At 56.1% G+C, this 21169-nt stretch overlaps 2 protein-coding genes across 2 annotated transcripts; both read left to right on the top strand.

Moving 5' to 3' along the window:
• The first annotated feature begins 65 nt into the window (after positions 1–65).
• Positions 66–7812, top strand: nelfb (negative elongation factor complex member B). Its single transcript, XM_088940745.1, has 13 exons — positions 66–343; positions 903–1063; positions 1630–1729; positions 1969–2199; positions 2617–2802; positions 3644–3756; positions 3863–3965; positions 4254–4349; positions 4504–4646; positions 4978–5084; positions 5313–5454; positions 5791–5899; positions 6771–7812. The coding sequence occupies exons 1-13, from the start codon at positions 242–244 to the stop codon at positions 6924–6926; spliced, it is 1749 nt and encodes a 582-aa protein (XP_088796871.1). The 5' UTR covers positions 66–241; the 3' UTR covers positions 6927–7812.
• Positions 7813–18855: 11043 nt separating this feature from the next.
• Positions 18856–20054, top strand: LOC148816286 (P2Y purinoceptor 4-like). Its single transcript, XM_088940315.1, has one exon. The coding sequence runs from the start codon at positions 18905–18907 to the stop codon at positions 19946–19948; it is 1044 nt and encodes a 347-aa protein (XP_088796441.1). The 5' UTR covers positions 18856–18904; the 3' UTR covers positions 19949–20054.
• Positions 20055–21169: the final 1115 nt, after the last annotated feature.

Consider the following 21169-nt stretch of genomic DNA (forward strand, 5'->3'; position numbering starts at 1 on the left):
GGTTCTGTCTATAGCGGAACCAATGTTACTACGTCCTTGTGCACCCGAGGGACTGTTTACGAGGCAGCGCACAGGAAATGTGAGTAATGCACTGACGATTTGAATGGATGAAGAGGAAGCTGTGTTGCTTTTAAACAAAAAGGAAAGTTGTGCTTTTCTGGTTTAAGCGTCATAAGTTTCTAATCGATAGCGTTACAAGCTTTTACGGACTCTGGGTTAGGTTAAAAACAATCAACGCAGGATGTTTGCGGGTTTACCTGAACTGGGCATCTCCAACGGCGAGGATCTCAAAGAAACACTGACCAACTGCACTGAGCCCCTGAAAGCCATCGATCAGTTTCAGGTAAACGCAGCATATCAAGGGGGTGGGGGGACATGAGACTTATTTCTGTTCGATTTCGTCTTCTAAGCAAGTCTTCAGTCGTGCAGAAGTTACTGGGTCGACTGTCAAGAGTACACTGAGCTCAATGCACTTTGGGATGTTTTTTTAAGATGCTATGCCGCGCGGATTTTGCATTTACGCCTGCGTTTGTTGACGTTGAAATTGGTCAGTTTATTTCCGTTGTCGCTGTAAGAGTTCTAGTGTTGTAAATAATTGTCCCCGTAGCAAAAACAAACAAACAAACTAACGAGTTGATAAGACAGCGACGATGACATTGAGGAGAATCTCGAGTCGCTTGTTCAACGTGTGTAATTGAAGAACAGAATTTATCATTTGTTTTGAAGGGTCATGTGCAAACTGTATTTGGGAGAGGAGTCGAGTAATCTTCTAAAGGCGATTAAAAAAAAACCATGCTGTTTTAAAAGACACAACCCTAACCAGTTTCAGCTATGCTGCGTCTGCTGTCGTCCCGCACCGCATTGTAACTTCACGATCCAATCTCTGCTGGCTGTGATCGCAGACGGAAAATGGCATCCTGCTGCCCACCCTGCAGTCGGCTCTCCCGTTCCTGGACCTGCACGGCACGCCTCGGCTCGAGTTCCACCAGTCGGTGTTCGACGAGCTGCGGGACAAGCTGATGGAGAGGGTGGCGGTCATCGCCGAGGGCAAGGACGCCGATCGGTACGTGTGGGCCGAGGGTCCTTGTATACTTGTCAGGCTGTTTTACACCGTTTCACTCGACGTTATCCTCGGAGTGAGAGACGGCTCCAGGTTGTGCAGTGCGTCAGGGCTTCTCAGCTTGCAGTAGCTCAGGTGGGCAGCTGCGTCAGCATGTGTGGCCTGCAAAGGAACAAGTAATAGGTTTATTCCCTGCTGAAATGGAGCCTTCTTCAGGTGTGAGAAAGACAGGGTAGTAAGCAAAGGTAATGTAGACGTTGTGTTTTCTTTCTTCTCTTTTCTGCATGGAATAAACCTATTACTTGTTCCCATGCAGTCTGTGCATCGTGCCATCAGCTCTTCACTTGTTGTATCGGTGTTGTTTTTTTTTGCGGGGGTGTGCTTGATATTTAAATGTGCTGTGTGTCCACAAAAAAGAAGCCAGGAGCTGGCTGCAGCAAAGTCCTGGAATGGAGCGCACTGGAAGGGCTGCACGTTTGGTAGCCCATGTGTAGGACTGCACGGGTTTGCTCCCAGCCCTGCAGACACTGCTTGGCGTGGCTGACCCTGCCTGTCCGTGTCTCCCTCAGGTACAGCAAGCTGGAGGAGCTGCTGGAGAAGAGCTTCCCCCTGGTCAAGATGCCCTCCATCCAGCCGGTCGTCATGCAAGTCATGAAGCACCTGCCCAAGGCCAGTCCGCGCTGATCGCTGACCGCTCTCTGTGGGGCCAGTCTCTCTGGCTGTCCTCACGCTCTGCACTTCTCTTGTGTTTGTCTTGGAAAGGGTGCAGGAATGGTGTCTGTCTCTCTTCATTGGGGTTTGTGGCTTGAGGTGACGTGCTTGCACCCTGTTGAACGCTGGGGGTGGGGTGGGGGTGTCCCAGCCCCCCTCACCCTGCCCTGCCTGCCTGCTCTCCCCCCCCCCCGCAGGTGCCGGAGAAGAAGCTGAAGCAGGTCATGGCGGACAAGGAGCTGTACAAGGTGTGCGCGGTGGAGGTGAAGAGGCAGATCTGGCAGGACAACCAGGCCCTGTTCGGGGACGAGGTCTCCCCTCTGCTCAAGCAGTACATCGTGGAGAAGGAGGCGGCGCTTTTCAGCAGCGAGCTGTCCGTCCTGCACAGCTTCTTCAGCCCCTCGCCCAAGATGCGCCGGCAGGGAGAGGTGAGGGGGGGGCAGCACGCGGGGAGCACGTGTGTGTGTGTGTGTGTGTGTGTGTGTGTGTGTGTGTGTGTGTGTGCGTGCGTATGCGTGTTTGCCCGTGCGTGGGCATGCCTGTATGGGAGTGTGTGTGCATGCGTGCATGCGTGCCTGCGTGTGTGTACTCATTTCTGTAATGATTCGTGTGATCAGAAGCTTGTGGCCGACAGAGAGCTGATGCCTTCTCTCTGCTGTATTGTTTTTTGCTTTTTGTTTGGCAGGATGATTTTCATATAAAGAGTGGGTTTTTTTTTTGTACCTGTGGGCAGGCGATTTCCTACCAAAATCCGTCACTCGGCGGCGCTTGGGCGAGAGTTTGGGATTTCGAAGGTTTTTTTCCTAAATCGGTGTCTGTGTTGTTCCCGTTGCGTCTGTGCGCAGGTGGTGCTCAAGCTGACCCAGATGATCGGGAAGAGCGTGAAGCTGTACGACATGGTGCTGCAGTTCCTGCGCACGCTCTTCCTGCGCACCCGCAACGTCCACTACTGCACGCTGCGCGCCGAGCTGCTGATGTCCCTGCACGACCTGGACGTCAGCGAGATCTGCTCCGTCGACCCCTGCCACAAGGTGCGCCCGCGTGGCCTGCTCCTTCTGGAGGGTAGACACCCACAGCGGCTCTGACTGGTGGTGTCCGCCCCTGACCAGTAGGGAATTAACAGAGCAGACGATCCAGGGTGCCGGCATTCGGCAGTGAAGCGACGCAAGATACTGGAATCTCACATTCAAGGTCTCCGGCCCTGCTCCTGAAGAGCTCTAGTCCAGCAAGACTCAGAGGTTGCCCTTGGATCCCCAGTTTCTAAACGCCAGGCACAATTTCTATACTGTGATCAGTGGAATGGTCCATTTTCTAGGTTTCAGTGATTCCAGAGATCATCCTGGACAAAAATCTGAAACTCCTTCGGCCTTGGAGTACCCTTCCCAGAACAGATTGCATGCTTATCTGATCGATAACTTAAAGGTGTTTCTCGCCTCTAAAAAAAAAAGGGAATTGAGTGACTCCTCATACTGACTCGATGGGGCTGGAGGCTGGTGATGACCTGTTTCTTGAATGCTTGTTCATCCCAGGAGTCCCTTCAGTGAAGGGGTGCAGAGAAAAGCCTTTAGCTCAGACGTTCCACACTTGTGGAATAATGGCCTTGCTGAGATTTGCCGAATGCAGGAAAAGGGCTTTGAGACATGAATATTTAACAAACACTCAAAATTGCTTATTCTAAGGAGAGCATTTCATTTCTGTTTTTAAATTTCAGTTTCAAAATGAACCCTGAGTTAGGTGTTCGGGCCTCATTGCTCTGTTTTGCGGATGTGGCCGTTTTGTCTCTTCTGGTTTATCAGTGTGAAGTGCTAAGAGCTCTGCCCCCCCCGAGAGTCACAGCGCCTGGGCTCTGCTTGTTTGTGTCTCCCCCCGCAGTTCACCTGGTGCCTGGACGCCTGCATCCGGGAGAAGTTTGTGGACGCCAAGCGGGCCAGGGAGCTGCAGGGCTTCCTGGATGGGGTCAAGAAAGGGCAGGAGCAAGTGCTGGGGTGAGCCGGGAGACCGGGAGGGGGACGCTGTGCTTGCGGCGTTGGAGTGTCACTGCGTGCGGCCCCCTGCCCAGGCCCTGACTCCTGCTGTCCGTGTGCTCCTCAGGGACCTGTCCATGATCCTCTGTGACCCCTTTGCCAGCAACACCCTGGTCCTGAGCACCGTGAGGAACCTACAGGAGCTGCTGGGCCAGGACGCCCTGCCCAGGGTGAGCACTTCCCTTAATGACCTGGATTAAGTAGCTGGCATGGGTCAGAAACCAGTCAGGGGGCAAGGAGCTGCTAATTGGAAAGGAATTCTGACATCTGGGCTTGCAGGGCAAGAGCTGTCCGTCCTTTCAGTTTGTCGGCGAGCAGAACGTTCAAGCCAGGGCTGTGATCTTCACTTTGCGAAGAAAGTTTTCTCTGACGTAAAAATAAACAGTGTCTAAACCGCCTCAGCTGCAGACACAGTCTGGTTCAGTGACTAAGCGTCCTCTCTGTGTGTCTCCGTGCAGGACAGCCCGGACCTGCTCCTGCTGCTGCGCATGCTGTGTCTGGGGCAGGGCGCCTGGGACATGATTGACAGCCAGGTCTTCAAGGAGCCGCGCCTGGTACGAGCAGAGTTCGGCTCTCGCGGTCGGCTTGTATTCCAGCTGTCGGAGGCAGGCCGCCGCCCCCCGCCAGGGGCTGCGTGCACATGTGCAAGTCAGCAAGAAGTGTCCCCCTCCCCCCCACCGTGACTTTGCGGGTGCTCTCTCCCTCTAGGACCTGGAGGTGGTGACCCGGTTTCTGCCGGCCATGATGTCTGTGGTGGTGGACGACTACACCTTCACTGTGGAGCAGAAGCTGCCCACCGAGGAGAAGAGCAGCCTGACCTACCCCACCGCCCTGCCCGAGGCCTACACCAAGTCAGCGCCTCTCCGCCGCGCTCTGTCCACCCCCCGCCTCCCACCTGCCTCTGTGTGCCTCATGTGCCCCGCGCTGCCTGTTTAGAGTGAAGTGGAAGGTGTGAGGCACCCGATCTGGAAATGAAAGGGGAATTTTAAGAGGTTAACCGTTCAGCGCTAGGGGCAGGCATGGGTACAGTCTAATAAGGACGTTTGTCTACTGATGTATTTCTCACATGCATGTGCGTGTCTGTGCGTCTGTGTGGCCTTATCCTTCTAACACGGCCCTTGTAAAGAGCTGGGGCTCAGTAACGCAGCTCTTGTGGGCTGAGGGTCCGCTGTCCCCTCTCAGGTTCCTGCAGGAGAACCGCGTGGCCTGCGAGATGGGGCTGTACTACGTCCTGCACATCACCAAGCAGAGGAACAAGAACGCCCTGCAGAGGCTGCTGCCCGCCCTGGGTGAGTAGCGCTGGCCTCCAAACCGAAAGCTGGACATCTGTGTTTGCAGAGCTGTACGGAGTCACGCCCCTGGCTGAGGCTGTAGCTCTGTCTCAGTCCTGAGTGTCTGTGCCCCTGGCTGAGGCTGTAGCTCTCAGTCCTGAGTGTCTGTGCCCCTGGCTGAGGCTGTAGCTCTCAGTCCTGAGTGTCTGTGCCCCTGGCTGAGGCCGTGTTTCTGTCTGTCTGCAGCGGAGACCCACAATGACATGGCGCTGGGCGACATCTTCCTGCACCTCTTCACCGGCCACCTCACTCTGCTGTCCGACGACTTTGGCACAGAGGAGTTCTGCAATGCCGTCTTTGACGGCTTTCTCCTCACCTCCTTCTCCAGGTATCCCTCCACCTCCCTGGTAACAAGGGGTGGGCAACACTGGAATATTGCTCGAGCTCTGTGAATCTGGGAAGTCTCTTGGTGTGTTCACTGTATCGCTAGCTTTCTGTAATATCTATAATATTTCTATTGCATCGCACAGTGGGGAACTGCCTCAGGTTCTCTGTAACAGATTTCACTGGGTCTGGGTCCGCAGTTTGTATTGGCCAGCTAGTGTGAGCGCGCTGTGTCTCAGCTGTGTGCAGAAGGGTGGTGGGAGGTGAGGGTTCTGGCCCTAAGCAGTCAGGACTTGTGTGTCCCCCTGTGCCCCACTGGCTAACCGCTCCTGTGTTCCAGTAAGGAGAACGTGCACAGACACATCCTGCGATTGCTGCTGCACCTGCATCACAAAGTGCTGCCCTCCCGGCTGGAGACTCTCCTCAAGACCCTGGAGCCACCCAAGCAGGTGAGCTCGCGCAGCCCGCTGCAGACGGGACGCTTGGCCAGTGCTGTCCGAGCAGTGTAGTGGTGCCCACACTCCCACCCTGACCTACATGGGGCAGATTCACTGGAGCTGGTAGAGCAAGGCAAGTGCCTGGGGACTGTTCTGGACTCCCGAGCTTAATTTCGAAGCCTATACCAACCCGATCCTCAGAAAAGGTCAACGGCATCTATCAGGAAGCTTCCTTCCTTGAATCTGCTCTAACTTTTTACCCCGATCTGCTGGTTCGGCAGCCTGAATCCGAGAGGCAAGAGCAGCCTGGGCAGCCTTGTTGGAAAATATGGCGAAAGGTCATTGGCGCTGACCTCCCAGCCCGTCTCTCCTCCATCTGTCAGTCACGTGTTCTGCGTGAATCAAAATCCATCTGTGGCGATCCTGCACACCCCTGGTTTAATAACTCCCAGTCACTGCCATCAGAACGCAGATACCGACTCCCCAGCTCCAGAACCAACAGGTTCAGGTTCTCATTCACACCTGGAGCCATATCGTGACTGAACACTTGGCCTTCTGTGTCAAGATGTATAGATATTGTTGCTCCTGTCTGAACACCAACCCTGCTGCTGTAACACAACTTGCCCCCCCAGGGAACCAGAGCTTTTCCACCATGCCTTAGTTTCTTGTGTTGGTCGTTCTTAAGCAGCGCTATGAGGTGTGTAGCTTTCTCAGGACACACGGCCGAAACGTTGTGTTTTCTTTCTTCTCTTTTGAGCAGGGAATACACCTATTACCTGTTCCTTTGTAGCTTTCCCATGTCCATGTTAGTGTGCACGCTGGCCCTGCTGAGCCGAGCCGCTCCACTCACAGCCTTGCCTCTCTCCCCCTGCTCCCCCCACAGAGCAGCGAGCCCGTGCGCGAGCTCTACGCCCAGCTGGCGGAGAAGCTGGACGCCCAGAAGAAGAGCCCCGCCCCGGCCCCGGAGGCCCCCTCTCTGGACCTGGGGCTGCACCCGGTCTCCGTGCCCCCCGCCGGGCCTGGCACCGCCCCGCTGTGAGAGCGGCCGCGGGCCCAGGCCTGTAAGGAGCCTCCTCAACATCTTGGATCTCCTGCAGGCTGCCCGCAGGCGGCTTTTCATTGTTCCAATTAGGTAATTAATGGGGCAGCGCTTAACAATTCGGCCATGATGGGTCTCCAGATTCAAAGATCCGCAGGACCGAGGGGATCAAATTTATAATTCTGTGCTTTGCTGAACCTGGGTGGGGGGGTGGGGGGGAGGGGGGAGGAGAAAAGACCTTCATCTGAAAGGCCTCTGTGCAAGAGAGCTCGTTGTCACCCTGGCTCTGAAAACCAAGCAGCCCCCTCTCCTTCTCCAGTGTACAGCTAAGACGGGCTTTTTCTGCGGCCTCCCTGATTCCGGGGGAAACCTAGTTTTTACTTTTTGCCGAGCTGAGCTATTTTGTCATGCGCTGGTGTCGTCCGCACGCTCTGGATGTCCCGCGCCGGCTTCCATGAGGCCGTGTGGCGAGAACGGAGCCTTTTCGCTCAGCCCCCACACGGTTGTCCTCCTGATCGGAGCAGCAGGAGCAGGGAAAGGGAGGGACTCGGGGGGCTGGAAGAGCTTCCACGAAATCCATATTCTTTGAACCTGGCCGGCTGTACACAGTCAGCGATTGATTCTTGTGTTCACTCAAAATGAAGTTCAGGATTTTTTTTAAGTGCAGTTTTAACAGACTTGAAGCGGCATTATTCAGTAGAGCTGTAGTACGTCAGACACCTCGCATATTCAAGCATGTATATTTTTTTAATACAGAGCGTTGGAAGGGTGTTTACGGTATATTTTCGTATTCTGGGAAGTGTGTGTAGAATTTAGGACTGTCTGTGCAGAAGTGTAGATCTGTGTGTGTGTGCAAAAAGCAGGCTGTAAATAAAGTTTTTTTCGAGATTTGGGAGTGTTCTTTGTGAGGCTAAAAACGGTCATGGAGGGGGAGGAGGCTCATTTGGGTGTCGGCTTCAACAACATGACTGGGAACCTTGTTCCCCACTCCCACAACTCTCTGTGTAAGGTCCCTCCTGTTCTCTTGTTTCTTCTCGGTTTGGGTGAGTTTTTGGAATATAAACAGGTGTTCACCTTCTCACTCTCTCACCTGCTGTCAGGGACACCTGCTGTTTCCCGTTGCACTCCGACAGGGCTGCACCTGTGCTGGGAAGCGTGGGGCGCCCAGAGACGCCCTACTGTTCCCCGGAGACTCTTGCAGGCACACTGCCCATCAATCAGCTGGGCAGGGAATTTGACTATTCCCTGTGCCCATCAGCTCCCCCACAGCACCAGCCCCCTCTGCAGATGGGGAAGCACCAGGGTAGCACTCAGGGTAGGGTCCTCTTTTTGTGGACGCGAAACCTTGCCTTCTGATCAATATCCCAGTCGCTGTGGATGGGAGGAGTCACCCTTAATGACTGTACTGGTCCCATTGTTATAGAACCTGAAACCAGAGCCTTAACAATTAGGTATATATGTATGTACCTGAAGAAAGAAGCTTAGAAGCGACAGGTTGTCTGGACTATTGTATTCATGCAGCAGGTGAGAAAATACTGGACTAAGACCAAGCTAAGACCTTTTCCCATTCAGAAGGGGAGCCAGCCTGAGCCGCTGGAGAAGGGGAGTATAGTGAGCCCCACTGCTGCTCGGACACTGGGGAGAGCGTCCCTGCCTCAGCAGGGCCGCTCGGGCTCGGGCCGGCTCCTCTTCCTCTCCGGGGCACCAGGACTGCAGCACACGGTCTCCAGGTGCTGCCCCGCGGCGTCGTGCCTGACCAGCGTCACCTTGAACATAGCGGGGTCCCAGCCGCCCGCCTGACCTCCCGGGAACGCTAGCCTGGGCACGCGCAGGGGCTCCTGCGATCCGTGGCCTCGGCCTGCTCTCCGGACAGCGGGGGCCTCCGTTGCACCCCCTTGTGGCTGCTTGTCCCCGCCCGGCACGGTTACCCCTGCCGCTGCCCCGCGGGTGACCGGAGAGGCCGAGCAGCTCGCTGGGCGTCCCCACGACTCTCCGGGGCCAGCTGATCCCCTGGCCGGAGCGCACCTTCCGCGACGGGATGGCGGCACGTCCGCGGGAGGGTCCCGCTCGGCCCGTCTTTCCGGATCTGGATCCGGTTCTGGCTCCTGCTCGGACGTGGGGAACCTCAGGCGGGGCAACGCATGGTCCTTGGTCCTTACTCCCCGCGGTCCGGCTCTGCCCTCCTCGGCCGGGCCCGTCCGCAGATCCAGCCGGGCCAGCTTGAGCAGGAGGGCGTCCCGGGCTGGGATAGCCGGGGTCGGTGTGCCCGTCCTGCAGGCAGGTGCCCGGAGAGGCCCGGCTCTGCAAGGGGAGGCGGAGTTCGAGGAATCAGGATGGGTGGTTTTTCAGCAGCTTTGCATGAGGAAACTGCAGAGCCTTTCGGCAAACCTCTCTAATCGCCAGCGGGATATACTTTATCAGCTGTGCCATAACCACTATTTTTAACAAGAAAAGTTTAAGTCAAGTCTGAAAAGTAGAGAGAAGAAAAGGTGTTGAGCCTTCTTGAGCTGTGAAGATGTTGAAGAAGCAGGTATTCTTCAGTAAGAGGTCTGATCGTCACAACAGTAGCCGTCCCCGTTCCCAAATAACCAGCCCCTCACACCTGCTGGGCCGTGTGTGGCGCCCCCCGGAGGCCTGGACGATGGGGCGCACAGACGTGGGTGGGGCGTCCTCCTCCAGCATCACCTCGAAGAGCTGCCTGAGCCCGGCGGGCCTGCTGGCTCTTGGATGACCCCTGCCCTGCGCACGGACGATCCTGGCTGGACAGGAGCAGAGAGGACAGGCCTGGTGGGGCAGGGGAGAGTTTCTCCAGTTCCTTCCTGAAAGCGAAGGATTTGTTTTTAACTTGCTCCAAAAAGGAGGATCCGACCTGGCACTGGGGGGGGGGGTGGACTGTTTCTATGCTCAGTCCCACGTTTCAAAACTACCTCACTTTTCCGGCATGAAATCCGTTGCCTTCACCACAAGGAACTGTCAACATCTCAGCCTCTTCACCCTTATTCCTGTCTACACTGCTGATATTCCAGGCAGCACACCTGAATGAGGGCGGGTTTAAACCTCAGAAACTGTTAGAGCACCGACACCAAGTACAAAGCCTCTTCAAAGCTCTAAGAGTTGAAAGAAAATTTGTGATTATTGCCCAAACACAGACAATGGGAATCAATCAGGCTGAGACGAAGACCCTGAAGACAGAGGGGTGGCCAGGACCAGGAGCTGCTGCTGTCCAGGTGTGTGCTGTGACCTGGGTGTGGTCAGGGTCTGGGGGGTGTGGTCCGAACTGTGGGCGTGTCCTCACCTGGCATGATCCCGGAGCACTGGGAGATGGGGGGGCCGCACAGCTCCACGGGCAGCAGAGGCTGGAGGCTGCAAGACAGGGAGGGGTTCGGCTGTAAATCCCAGGGAAAACTCCATCCTGTTTAGTCATTTTACACCATTGACTTCTCAGGGAGCTGGTGGGCAGCGTGTCCGCTCTCGGGACCAATTTGCCCCGTTGACAACATTTTCATGTAGGCTACACTTCTCACTGAACCCAGTGTGTGAGACACTGGACAAGGAGATGGAAATGAATTAAAATCAGCCAAAACCCTCAAAGCTGTCCCCTACTCTAGCTGTGCGTGGTGAAGGATAATTTGCCTAAAGATAAATACATTATCTAAATAAGTCATGATAACTGCATCTGAATAACCAGCCTAAGGAAAATGTTTTAAGTCTTCAAATCTGCCCACGCCTCCAGCAGCAGATGGAGTGTGTCCTTCTATCCCTGCCCCTGCACCTTACCAGGACGTCCTGCTCCAAACTCTCCCGGTGCCTCCGCGTCCTCGCTGCCCGGGACTGCGCTGTCTGGGCTTCCGGCTCCCTCCGGCGGGACTGACCCCAGGAGACTGCTCCACCAGACTCCTCAGGGGCTCGGCCGTCAGCGCGGCTCCCGCTGGCCGCTCGGGATTTCCCTCCTGCGTGTTCCCTGCGGTCTGAGCAGAGCAGCGGCGGGGAGAAAGCGCGAGAGTTTAAGGATCTGAAAGTACACCTCACCCTCCCTGTCTTTATATATTTCCCTTTCTCATCATACACGCGTCTCTCTTCTATATGAATGGGGTTCACGTTGTGTTAGACGTGTTGCGTCTTTCAACCTGCCTGCGAAGCGAATTTCCCACTTGGGACCATAAAAGGGAACTAAGCGGAAGAGGCCCCTTCCCAGTGCACGCTGCGAAACGGCTTTGGTGTTGGACGGCCCTGTGTTTTCCCCTCGCGGGCACTGTTGAGTACTTGACCTTTAACACCGCTTTCGAAAAACGAGAACCTTTGCCGGATTTGAAAAGGGATTTGGTACTGGATTCCTGGATTCGTTTGAATTCTCTGTAGTCTGAACAGTGTGACGGGGAAACAGACGAGGTGAGTTTATATTCTGCGAGGAAGGGAAATGGAGACTTTGGGGGGCTGTTCCAGCTCTCTCGGTGGAATAGAGGACAGAAGAGCTCTTCCACACGAAAAGAGGAGCTCAAGATCTTCTGGGGACCAATGTCTGTGAAGGACTGTTTCTGGGACTGAGCAGGCTTCTCCGGAAGGGGACCACTGGTACATCCGGGGAGCCCGGAGGGTTTCCCCAAGCCAGCGGTGCCAGATCACGGGAACGAGAACTCCGACAGGCTGGGACGGGGTGGCAGGCTGTGGCTCTGTGGGGGTCGGAGGTCATGACACTGGGGTTTGCCGCTAGAGAACGGTGGAAAATAGGGGTGCTTTTTTCTAGACCAGTCAGGCACAAGGCCAGCTCTCCCAGTAGGCCACAGCCTGGTCTGTTCCATGGGGTGGGGGGTGCTGTTTCCTGGCGCCCCAGGATGGGCGAGCAGAGTGCCAGCGGGCGCAGCACAGCTGCAGCTCCTCTCGTACCCGAGCCGGGTCGCGACGCCTCCTCGGCCGCGGCGTCCGGCCCCTGTGAGGCCCGGCCCCGCCCTCCCTGGCGAGTCTCCACCACTGCTCGGCGTTCACCATCCTCAGCCTGCAAGCACAGGGCGACAGCCTCTTTACACACGGAGGAGCGGGAGGCTGGAACAGGCTGCCCAGTCCTGCTGTTCGGGCAGGTTTCACCTCGATCCTTCAAGAAACGGCTGCCTTACTGATCCAGGTAAGCCAAGCTCATTTGCATCACTGGACTGATGATCTATTGACAGGATAGACCTGATCAACAATATCCAGCCCCTAGGGGTTACTCTAGGAGTTCAATCCTGGCGAGTCTTTCCTCCTGACAAGGAGGTGTCTTGTTTTTGTTCCAGGCAGCATCTATCCGAGCACTGCTGGCTGTGCAGGTGGGCTTCCCTTGGGCCCTGGTGCTGAGATTCACAGCCTCCCGGAGCACAGCACAGCGCTGGGGCCGCAGGGCAGGGGCAGGCCCCTTCCGAAAGAAAGGGGGGGGGGGGGGGGAAGCAGGATTCCTTCCAGTTACCTGGAGGAGGAGTCCTGAACCTCCGCGCTTCTCTTGGGCTGCTGGCCGGGATCCGCAGAGCGGATGAGCCTTCTTCCGGAGGCTGCTACCTGGAAACACGGCACAGCCAGGAGAGAGAGAGAAATCATCATGCCGGACTGGGCCTCTGGAACGTTTTGCTGGGAGGTTATGGGAGTTGTGGGAGTCGGTTAAAACGTGGACAGGCTGTTGGCATCACTCTCTGCTTCTCCCAGAAGGAAGAATCGCACCTGCGATTTCACTGTTGCCTGACCCTCTTAATGCCAGGTTAGAGATTCTCTGAGCTCTGCGCACACAGGTCCCAGCTCCAGCTGTCTCCCAGCCTCCCACTCGTTAGGTCCCTGCTTTGACGTAAACTCTAGTTGAAAAAATTGTCCATATGAGTGGTATCGCGGCAAGACAGAACTGTAACGTTTTTTAAACGGTGCATTAACCTGGGGGGGGATTTTAAGTGATCCTTTGAGTTACACGGTTCCTTTGCGTGCAGTTGGCGCTTGTCTGAAACGAACTGAGGCCGTGAGCCGCACAGTTCGCGTGTTCTCAACCCCCTTCAGTGTTAATCCCGAAACACCGCCGACCGGAGAGCGAACCGGCGCGTCGCGGGGGTAGCTGGTGTCGCTGAAGACCCACCCCTCTCCGGGCCTGATGCGGTGCGGTCGCAGTCCGAGTCCCGGCGCCCCGTTGGTCACGCGTGGGGCTGCGCTGTCCTATCGCCTTCCCCACGCACACCACGGTGTCCAGAGCCCGCGCCGGCCGCGGCGTGGACTTGCCTCGGTCGCTCCGGCCGTCCGATCCGTTCATGAGCCTGTGGCGAAAGAGCGAGCTATCAGTGCGCGCATCCACGCGAGATCGAGGACACGGAGCTAGCGGTGCACTTCCCCGTAGTACCGTGCAATAGCTCCCCACTTCGTCCGCCTACCCATTCCCCGGTGCTCCCCAGAAACGTTCTCATTATCCCCGCGCCTTAGGAAGGGGGCACTTTAAGTTGCAATTAACAAATGGATCAGAAATGCTGCACATCCGTCTGCAAATCCATCTCATTTTGAATTCCTTTCAGGGTCTCCACGTTAAACTGCCGACCTCCCCAGGCGCTGAAGGCCTCACCTGTGCCGCACAGCTGTCGCGACAGAAAGACGGCGGATCTGCCCCCCCCACCACCTACCGACCCTGCAGACCCGCTCCTCCGGTCCCGGTAAACAACCGGGCTGGCTGGTTGCCCTGGAAACCGCAGGAGCTCTCCAACCGCCGCCGGTTACTGCGCGAGGAGGGGACACTGTACGGCGGGGGCCACCCTACGACTCCCGGAGGGGTTCAGCTCGCCCGCTCCTCTATATATTATTAGGGGCTCCCAGCCCTGCGCCGGGCGGGCCCGCACCCCAGCACCCCAGCTGCTTCCCGGTCCCGTCGAGCGCTCAGTTGGACGGTTTGTACGATTAATTGGGCCCAATAATAGGAATAATCGGGAATAATCACGTTCACGCGGGTTTCCTCCCACAGTCGGACACGCTGGGAGGATAATCGGCTTTTTTTTTTGGGGGGGGGGGGGGGGGTGCGTGGGTGTCTGCGTGTGTCCTGCGATGGACTGGCGTCCCGTCCAGGGTCTACCCTGCCTTGCGCCCGTTGCTTGCTGGGATAAGCTCCGGCTGCCCAGCGCGACCCGGTGTTGGGAAAACCGGTCAGAAAAAGGACGTTCTTTCCTTGCCCATCTAAGGCACGCATTTGTACCTTGACGAATGCAAACAGCAGCTCCGTCTCTCGCCTAGGGGGTTACGACACGCGTGAGGCGAAGTCGATCCGTCCTGCCGGGGCTGTTAAGAGAGCGGCAGCATTTTAGGACAAAACGGCCGTGACGGTTTTACACCCCCCCCCCCCCCCACCCACACCCTGGCAACGTCCGGCGTCTCCATGGCAACATCCTCTCTCCCTTTCATCCTCGCGCCGCGAGGGGGAATGTCTTCAGTCTCTCCAGCTCTGGCGCACAGAACAGCTGGAGAGCCGGCGGCGCGTCTGCATTATACATGAGCCGCGAGTTAACGCTCGTTCGTGCACAGGGGATTACACATACCTGGCCCGGCTTGTCATCGGCGAGCAGACGGTACGAGCGGCGAGAAATGCCGGCTCGCTGCCCTCGATGCCTGGGCGTGTATTAAATATCCACCAGCGCTATGTAGCATTTCGTAGAGAGGGGACCTGGCTTTATCGGTCTTGGGCTTAAGCGTCTACAAGGAAAACGGGTTTTGACTGCACAAAGGATTCATTTCTCGGACATTTCAGGTCGTGGCAGTGCGGTTGCTGGTGTCCAGTGGGATTTTTTTTATTTTATTGCAACTATTCGTATAGGAGTTTTAGCGACCGAGCCTGTGCGCCCTGACCGCTGGCGAGCCGAGACCACCCCCCAACGCCGAGCATCGCTGTTGGAGGAGACCGGGCGGGGATGCGCTGCCCGTCCGGCTGAGGAGAACATCACGGGCGTCCCGCCACGCAGCGAAGCGAGTCCACAGCGACGGGCAGGTCCAGCGCGCCCTCCCGATTCCGAATCACCCCCGACATCTGCTCTCCTGCCCCCCCCCGGTGTCTCATGCCCGGTCTGCCCCGCGCGATGGACCCGGCTGTGCTCATCTTCCTGCTGTACGTCATGATCGCCCACGAGCTGGTGTGCGGCTGGGTGCAGTACCGGCGGCAGGCGGCCAAGCCGCGGAAACAGCCCGGGCCCGTCTGGACCTCCGGGTAAGTGGACCGACCCGAGGCCTCCCAGGACCGCCTGGGGCGGGGTGGAGTGAGGAGAGGTGAGGGGGTCACCCAGGGTACCAGTACTATATCGAGTGTGGGGGAAAAACAGTGGCTGTGTCCTTTTGCCCCGAGTACACGGTTATTCTGCTCTCTGGCGACATTCCTGCTCTCTGTCTGGGCATCTGACTATTTTAAAATAAAGTTGAACATTTTCTTACCTTTTAACACTTCTACTGGAAAAAAAAGGGTGCGGCATCGCCCCAGCACCGCTAACAGGAATGCGGGCGCGCCTGTGGCCCGGGGCCGGCGGTGCTGTATCGCAGCCCCGGTGTCCCAGTATTGGGGCTCTTACTTCTCGCCCCCGCCAGGGCAGCACGCAGCCCGCTCCTCGGTCACCTGCTTCCTAGCTGATTAACGCACGTGTGTCATTAAAGAGCTGGTTCTGGCGAAGGGCGACACTGGGATGACTGGGCCCGGCCCGGCCCGGCGCTTCTGGCCTGACCCTCCCCCCCCTCTCTCTCTCTCTCTCTCTCTCTCGCCCTGTCCAGGGGGGGGAGGCCGCCGTCCCGCGGGCTGCCCAGGGTCAGCAGCCAGCCCGTGAGGACGGAGAGAGCGCGAGACTGGAGGAAGAGCGGGAGGATAGTGAGGAAGGCCTGAGAGGAAGAGGAGGAGCTGACGGGAGGATCATTCTCACGCGCAAGGAGCTTTTGAAGAGTTCCGCTCGTTTTTCTTTGTGTGTGTGTGTGTGCGCACTTGATCCCCTGGCTCGTACTGGCGTCTCAAGGCGCTGGAACCGACGCGGCTCCATCTCCACTCATGGGTGGGCGAGAGAGGGGGAACGGGCCGCTTCTCCCCCTCCGACACAACAGCAGCACCTGCACGGCGGCAGCGAGAAGCCTGCTCTGACACGGCACGCTGCGGCCGTGGGGCTCGTTGACTCGGTAGAGCGGGCCGAGGCGTTACAATGCGATTACAATGCAAGGAGTATGTCTGATGGGGAGGGGGGGGGGTAATCGGGCCCCCCCATTCCCCGACCTGTCTGTGACTGTCGCGCCCGGGGACGGCAGGCTCCTCCTGTGAGCTGTCGGAGCGGGACGGGCAGGCGGCGACGCCTCGCTTCCTGGGGATACCACCGAGCGAGCGAGCCATGCGGACACCCAACCGCGCCATAGCGCAGAGAGGGGGCCGGACCCTGCCCGGTCTCGCCGAACTCGCCCGACTCCCTCGATCGGCTTTCCTGCGTGGCCGGGACCCGCCACGACTGACCAGAGAGTCACGTGATTCCTGCCAGCTCAGCCGCTCAACTCTGCGTGACCGTCGGCTCTACAGACAGTTCCTTCTCCGCGGAAATCCCCTGGGACTGAAAGCTCTGTAGGGAATGAAGACAGTTTTCCAGGACTCCATGTGCGACTCATGTGTGACTTATAACAGTCCCCCCCCCCTCCGTAATTATTTCCAGTGCTGTATATATAATGTACAATTCTGAGTGTATAGTGACCAAGGCTGTCTCTCTGTCACCCCTCAGAGGCGCAGCCAGTGTCGAATTTCCGCTGTGTGATAAGTGGATAAGTGATAAGTAATTATCACCATGTTTAAAGGCCTCCACCCAGTTCTTTCCATGAAGTCTGACACGTTTTACGGTGAAACGTTGCCTGCTCTTCTTCGACGTGGAAACTTCGATCGGTTCTTATCTTCATCACAGGAATGTTATATAGTCTCTCGTGAGGTGTGTTTTAGCACTTCACAGTTTCTAACGGCACGGCCAGCACGCGGACTACAGCGTTAATTAAACTAATTAAACCCAATTAACGGAACCCAATTAAAAGCTGGAGCCCGCGCGTGAGTCTCGAGGCAGGGTTTGGAGGCGCTATGGAGGCGGAGGCGAAGGCGAAGGCGGAGGCGGAGGCGAGCGTTATTTGCCCTTATCTCGGCGTATCTGTCTGGGGGGGTTTCTAATAAAGTCCCTGTCCAGTGAATTAAATACTCTTTTATTTTTAAACACAAGTGTGTGTGTGTGTGGAGCATCGGCCGCCTGCAAAGAATGCTGTTCAGTCCTCGCAGAAAAGAGAACTGGGGCTGAGCCGCTAGCTCCTGCGAAAACGCCCTTGTTCCGTTTTTGAACGAGTGTCACCCGAGAGCTGCGGAGTCCGGCGCACACTTCCTCCAGCCGCGCGCCGGGGGTCTGCTCTTCAGACTGCAGCTCGCAGCGCCCGGGGACAGGTGGGGGACAGGTGAGTACAGCCGCAATCGTCTCCCCCCACCGAGCCCTTATCCAGTGCGCCGCTGTGTCGTTTCATTTCAAGAACTGATGATGGGCCGGCTGAAAAACCCAGTCTCGGACTCTATTATTCCGGTTCCTGAAAAAGTCATTGAGAATCTCTAACAGCATCACGAGGGTACAGAATAATTTGGAATTGAAGTCGGGTTTTTTTTAACGTAAACGGTTTGTATGATGATTTAAATGATTTAATAAAACGGGGGAAAAATACTGTGCAAATAAAAAGTACGTTTTAATAAAAAGTAAGAAATTATATAACACTATACTCTACTTTTGGAATCCGGTTTTATTCTCAATCCGCTTGCAAGTCTTCACCTGTAACACTTAATTTATCATGGCGCCCAATTCCATAACGTGCTGCTAATTTCTCATTTCTCAATGAATTTGTAATCATTTGGAAGGTCCGGTGCTATTTTTCCATGAAGTGCGTTTGAGCAATAGGATTTGAAATAAAAGATTTTCCTAACCCTGATGGAGGGGGGGGAAAAGGTTTTGGAGTCACAAGTGCAATGTGGCAGGAATTACATTCAGGTTTTTTCATTTGACAAACACTTATCCCTCTTCTTCATTTATTAAAAACAAAGAAGACCATTAGGCGATGTATAATGTTTGTAAAAGAATACGGTCAAAGCAGAAGTGCATTAACAATGTCTGACTGTAGAGAACAGTTTTTAACTGAGCTCCCAGAGTGCTAACAGGGTCTATTTAAAAATTAAAATATTTGTGTTATTTTATTAAGGATCCCACTGCCTCAATTGTGTCTCAAATTTAAATTGTTTAATTTGAAAACGTGGAGCCTCTTGGGTGAATAACCCTGAACTGTTGACTACCTATAGGATAAACATGGAAAAGTCCTCAAATATAATATATATAAATGATAAATATGAGCAAAACCAGCAGGGACTGAGACCCAGGAGTCTAAACTGTTCAGTCTCACTAAATACAAGTCTACATTACAGCGATATAGACCAAACCCTTGTCACTGCACTCCAAGCACCTCTCCAGACCTGTGCTGTTTCCAGCATGAGCTCGCCTCCACTGCATGAACATCTGCCCCATAGTCCATAGCGACCGCATGCTCCTGAGCTCGCCATCAAAATGAAAACTGTTCCTTGTCAGACGTGTATGTAGCTCATTCTCCCCTGGACCGAGTTGGCAATTTCGCACTGAAGAGCCCTGAGGGTGAAACAGCAGGAGAGGAGTACATGCCCTGAGGTGATATTAATTCCTATTGTATCCCCTGATATTCCTGCTGTTTCCATCAGCGCTGGCCTCACCAGTGTCCGTCATGTCAGAGTAAGACGTGGTGCGAATCTGCCTCAGGTTTCATCCTCGGGGACAGCGGCACCCTCTGCCTTTGATGTTCATTTTTAATCGAACTAATTATTCGCATAAATGCAGAATAACCTGTTTTTTTTCCCCCCTTCTTAACTAGCTGCAAATTGAAAAGCTCCGGTGAAGCTGACGGGATTTTCCGTCCGTCGAGGACTGAAGTCGCACATCCGCGGGCGAGCGATGAACTCCAGCCTCCCCCTCCTCTCCTGCAACAGCAGCCGGGCTGAGGCCTGCGGAGTCGAGCCCCAGAGCCCGGCCCTGACGGTGTTCCTCAGCCTGGTGTTCCTGGGGGGAATCCTGCTCAACTCCTTCAGCCTGTGGATCTTCTGCTTCCGCATGCCCAGGTGGACGTCCGGGACCATCCTGCAGTTCCACCTGGCGCTGAGCGACGCCATCGGCACGCCCGCCGCCCCCTTCCTGGCCGCCTACTTCTCCCTGGGCAGCACCTGGCCCTTCGGGCAGTTCCTCTGCCAGCTCATGGTCATCTTCCTCAGCACCCACCTGTACGGCAGCATCTTCTTCCTTATGCTCATCAGCGTCCACCGCTATGTGGCCGTGGTGCATTTCTCCAAGAGCTCCCCGATCAGAAGGAGGGGCTTCGTGAAGAAGCTGTGCCTGGGCGTCTGGCTGGTCCTCCTGGCCTTAGGCCTGACTTTCTTCAGCTTCCTCAAGACCAGCCAGGTGGGCAACCACACGCTGTGCCTGAGCATCCACCAGGGGGAGCTCACGGGCGTCTACTTCGCCGTCAACTTCGTCCTCCTCGTCCCCGGCTTCCTGGTGCCTTTCGGCGTCTCTGCCACCTGCTACGGCCTGCTGCTGTGCTCCCTCTCCAAGATGAACGCCATCAACCAGAAGGCGTGGGCCGTGAAGGCCAAGTCGCTGCGGATGATCGCGGGCAGCGTGGCCATCTTCGCCGTCTGCTTCGTGCCGCTGCAGGTGGCGCGGACCGTCGGCGTGGTGCTCAAGAACTTCTTCCCCGACCGCTGCTCCCTGCTGCAGTGGACCGAGGTGGCCTACTACGCCTCCTGGGTCCTGGCGGGGGCCAACTGCTGCCTCGACCCCGTGCTCTACTGCTTCGGCTCCCGGAAGTTCACCCAGACCTTCCACAGCTCCTTGAGGAGGATGGGCGTGCGCTTCCAGGACAGGGCGGCGGAGCCGGAGGAGGGCGAGAGTGCCAGCCAGAGCGTGACCTCCAGGGGCACTGCTTCGGCACACGCCCCCTAGGGGCGGCTCCGGTTTCCCTTCCCGGTGGCCCGCGGTCCGGCATTGAACCCGCCAAGGCGTCCGTGTGGCGGGAAGTCGGACGCTTTTGGGCCATGGCACAGCGCCCTCTGGTGGTGTGGACTCTGGGAAAGGAGCGAATGGCTCCGGTCGCTGGAGGATCGGGCACGGCTCAGGCAGGCGGTGTGAGGTGGGGTTAGGGGTTAGGGGGTGGGGGGGTCTCCCCAGCAGCCGGCCCCTGACCCTGGACCACAGGGCTGGCGGACAGCAGGGAAAGACGCGTCCAGCAGCTCTGATTTCCCGCTGCTTGGAGGCCCGAGGGAGAAAAATAAACTCCCTCCCTGGACACGATGGTGGGGTTCTCACAGCCGCGCTCGGGTGCCTGCGCTCAAGCAGATTGCTTCTGCAAGAAGCCTCAGTGTTATTTAGCTGTGCCGTGGTGTTACAGATGCAGATGCCTGAAGAAGACATTAGGGGTTTTTTAAAGTGTGTGTGTGTTTTTTAATACTACCAAGGATGTTTTCCTGGGGCTGTGGTACAGGTTAAGAGTCTTGCGTGCTTCAAAGGTCTTGAGGTGTTGGCATCTTGGCACCTGGCTCTGTGAATTCCAGCAGTGCAATGAGTTCATTACTCATGCTGGAAGGGCTCCTGAGAAGCCCTACCTTCATTTTTGGCATGACTGGGAAGCGTGCCACTTTCGGAGCTGGTGGCCCTTACAAATAAAGGAATTGACAGGGGAACAGAAAGAGGAAGGAGTGTGGTATTTTTACTGCAGCTCCTTTTTAGTTCAGAACTCTTTTTCCTGCTCGTCTATGACTAACCGCTGCCACCGCGAAATGCAACTGGGCAGGTTGGGTTTTAAAATTCCTGAGCGCAAGGGGAAATTTGCGACATCCAACGATTGTTCCCAACGCCGTTTGTGATCCCTGATCCTGTGGCCACGCCTGCCTGCTCTCCAGAACCAGCGTGGCCCTTCGGCCGTAGGACAGTCCGGACAGTTCCAGCCCTTGCAGACCTCCAGTCCCAACTTTAAACGGTGAGACAACAGACATGGAGACTTCCCCCCTGATTGCTTATGTGTCACCTGGAACACAGAGAAGACCTGCAGCCCAGTCTGTGATCTCCTGTCCTTTAAAATCAGAACAGTCATCCTCGCCAACAATGTTTTGTTGTAAAAATCTGATAACAATGCTGATGATTATTATTAGAAATGTCTGTAAATGT

Source organism: Atractosteus spatula, chromosome 23 (assembly GCF_055471065.1).
Source record: "Atractosteus spatula isolate fAtrSpa1 chromosome 23, fAtrSpa1.hap1, whole genome shotgun sequence".
Taxonomy (NCBI): Eukaryota; Metazoa; Chordata; class Actinopteri; order Semionotiformes; family Lepisosteidae; genus Atractosteus; species Atractosteus spatula.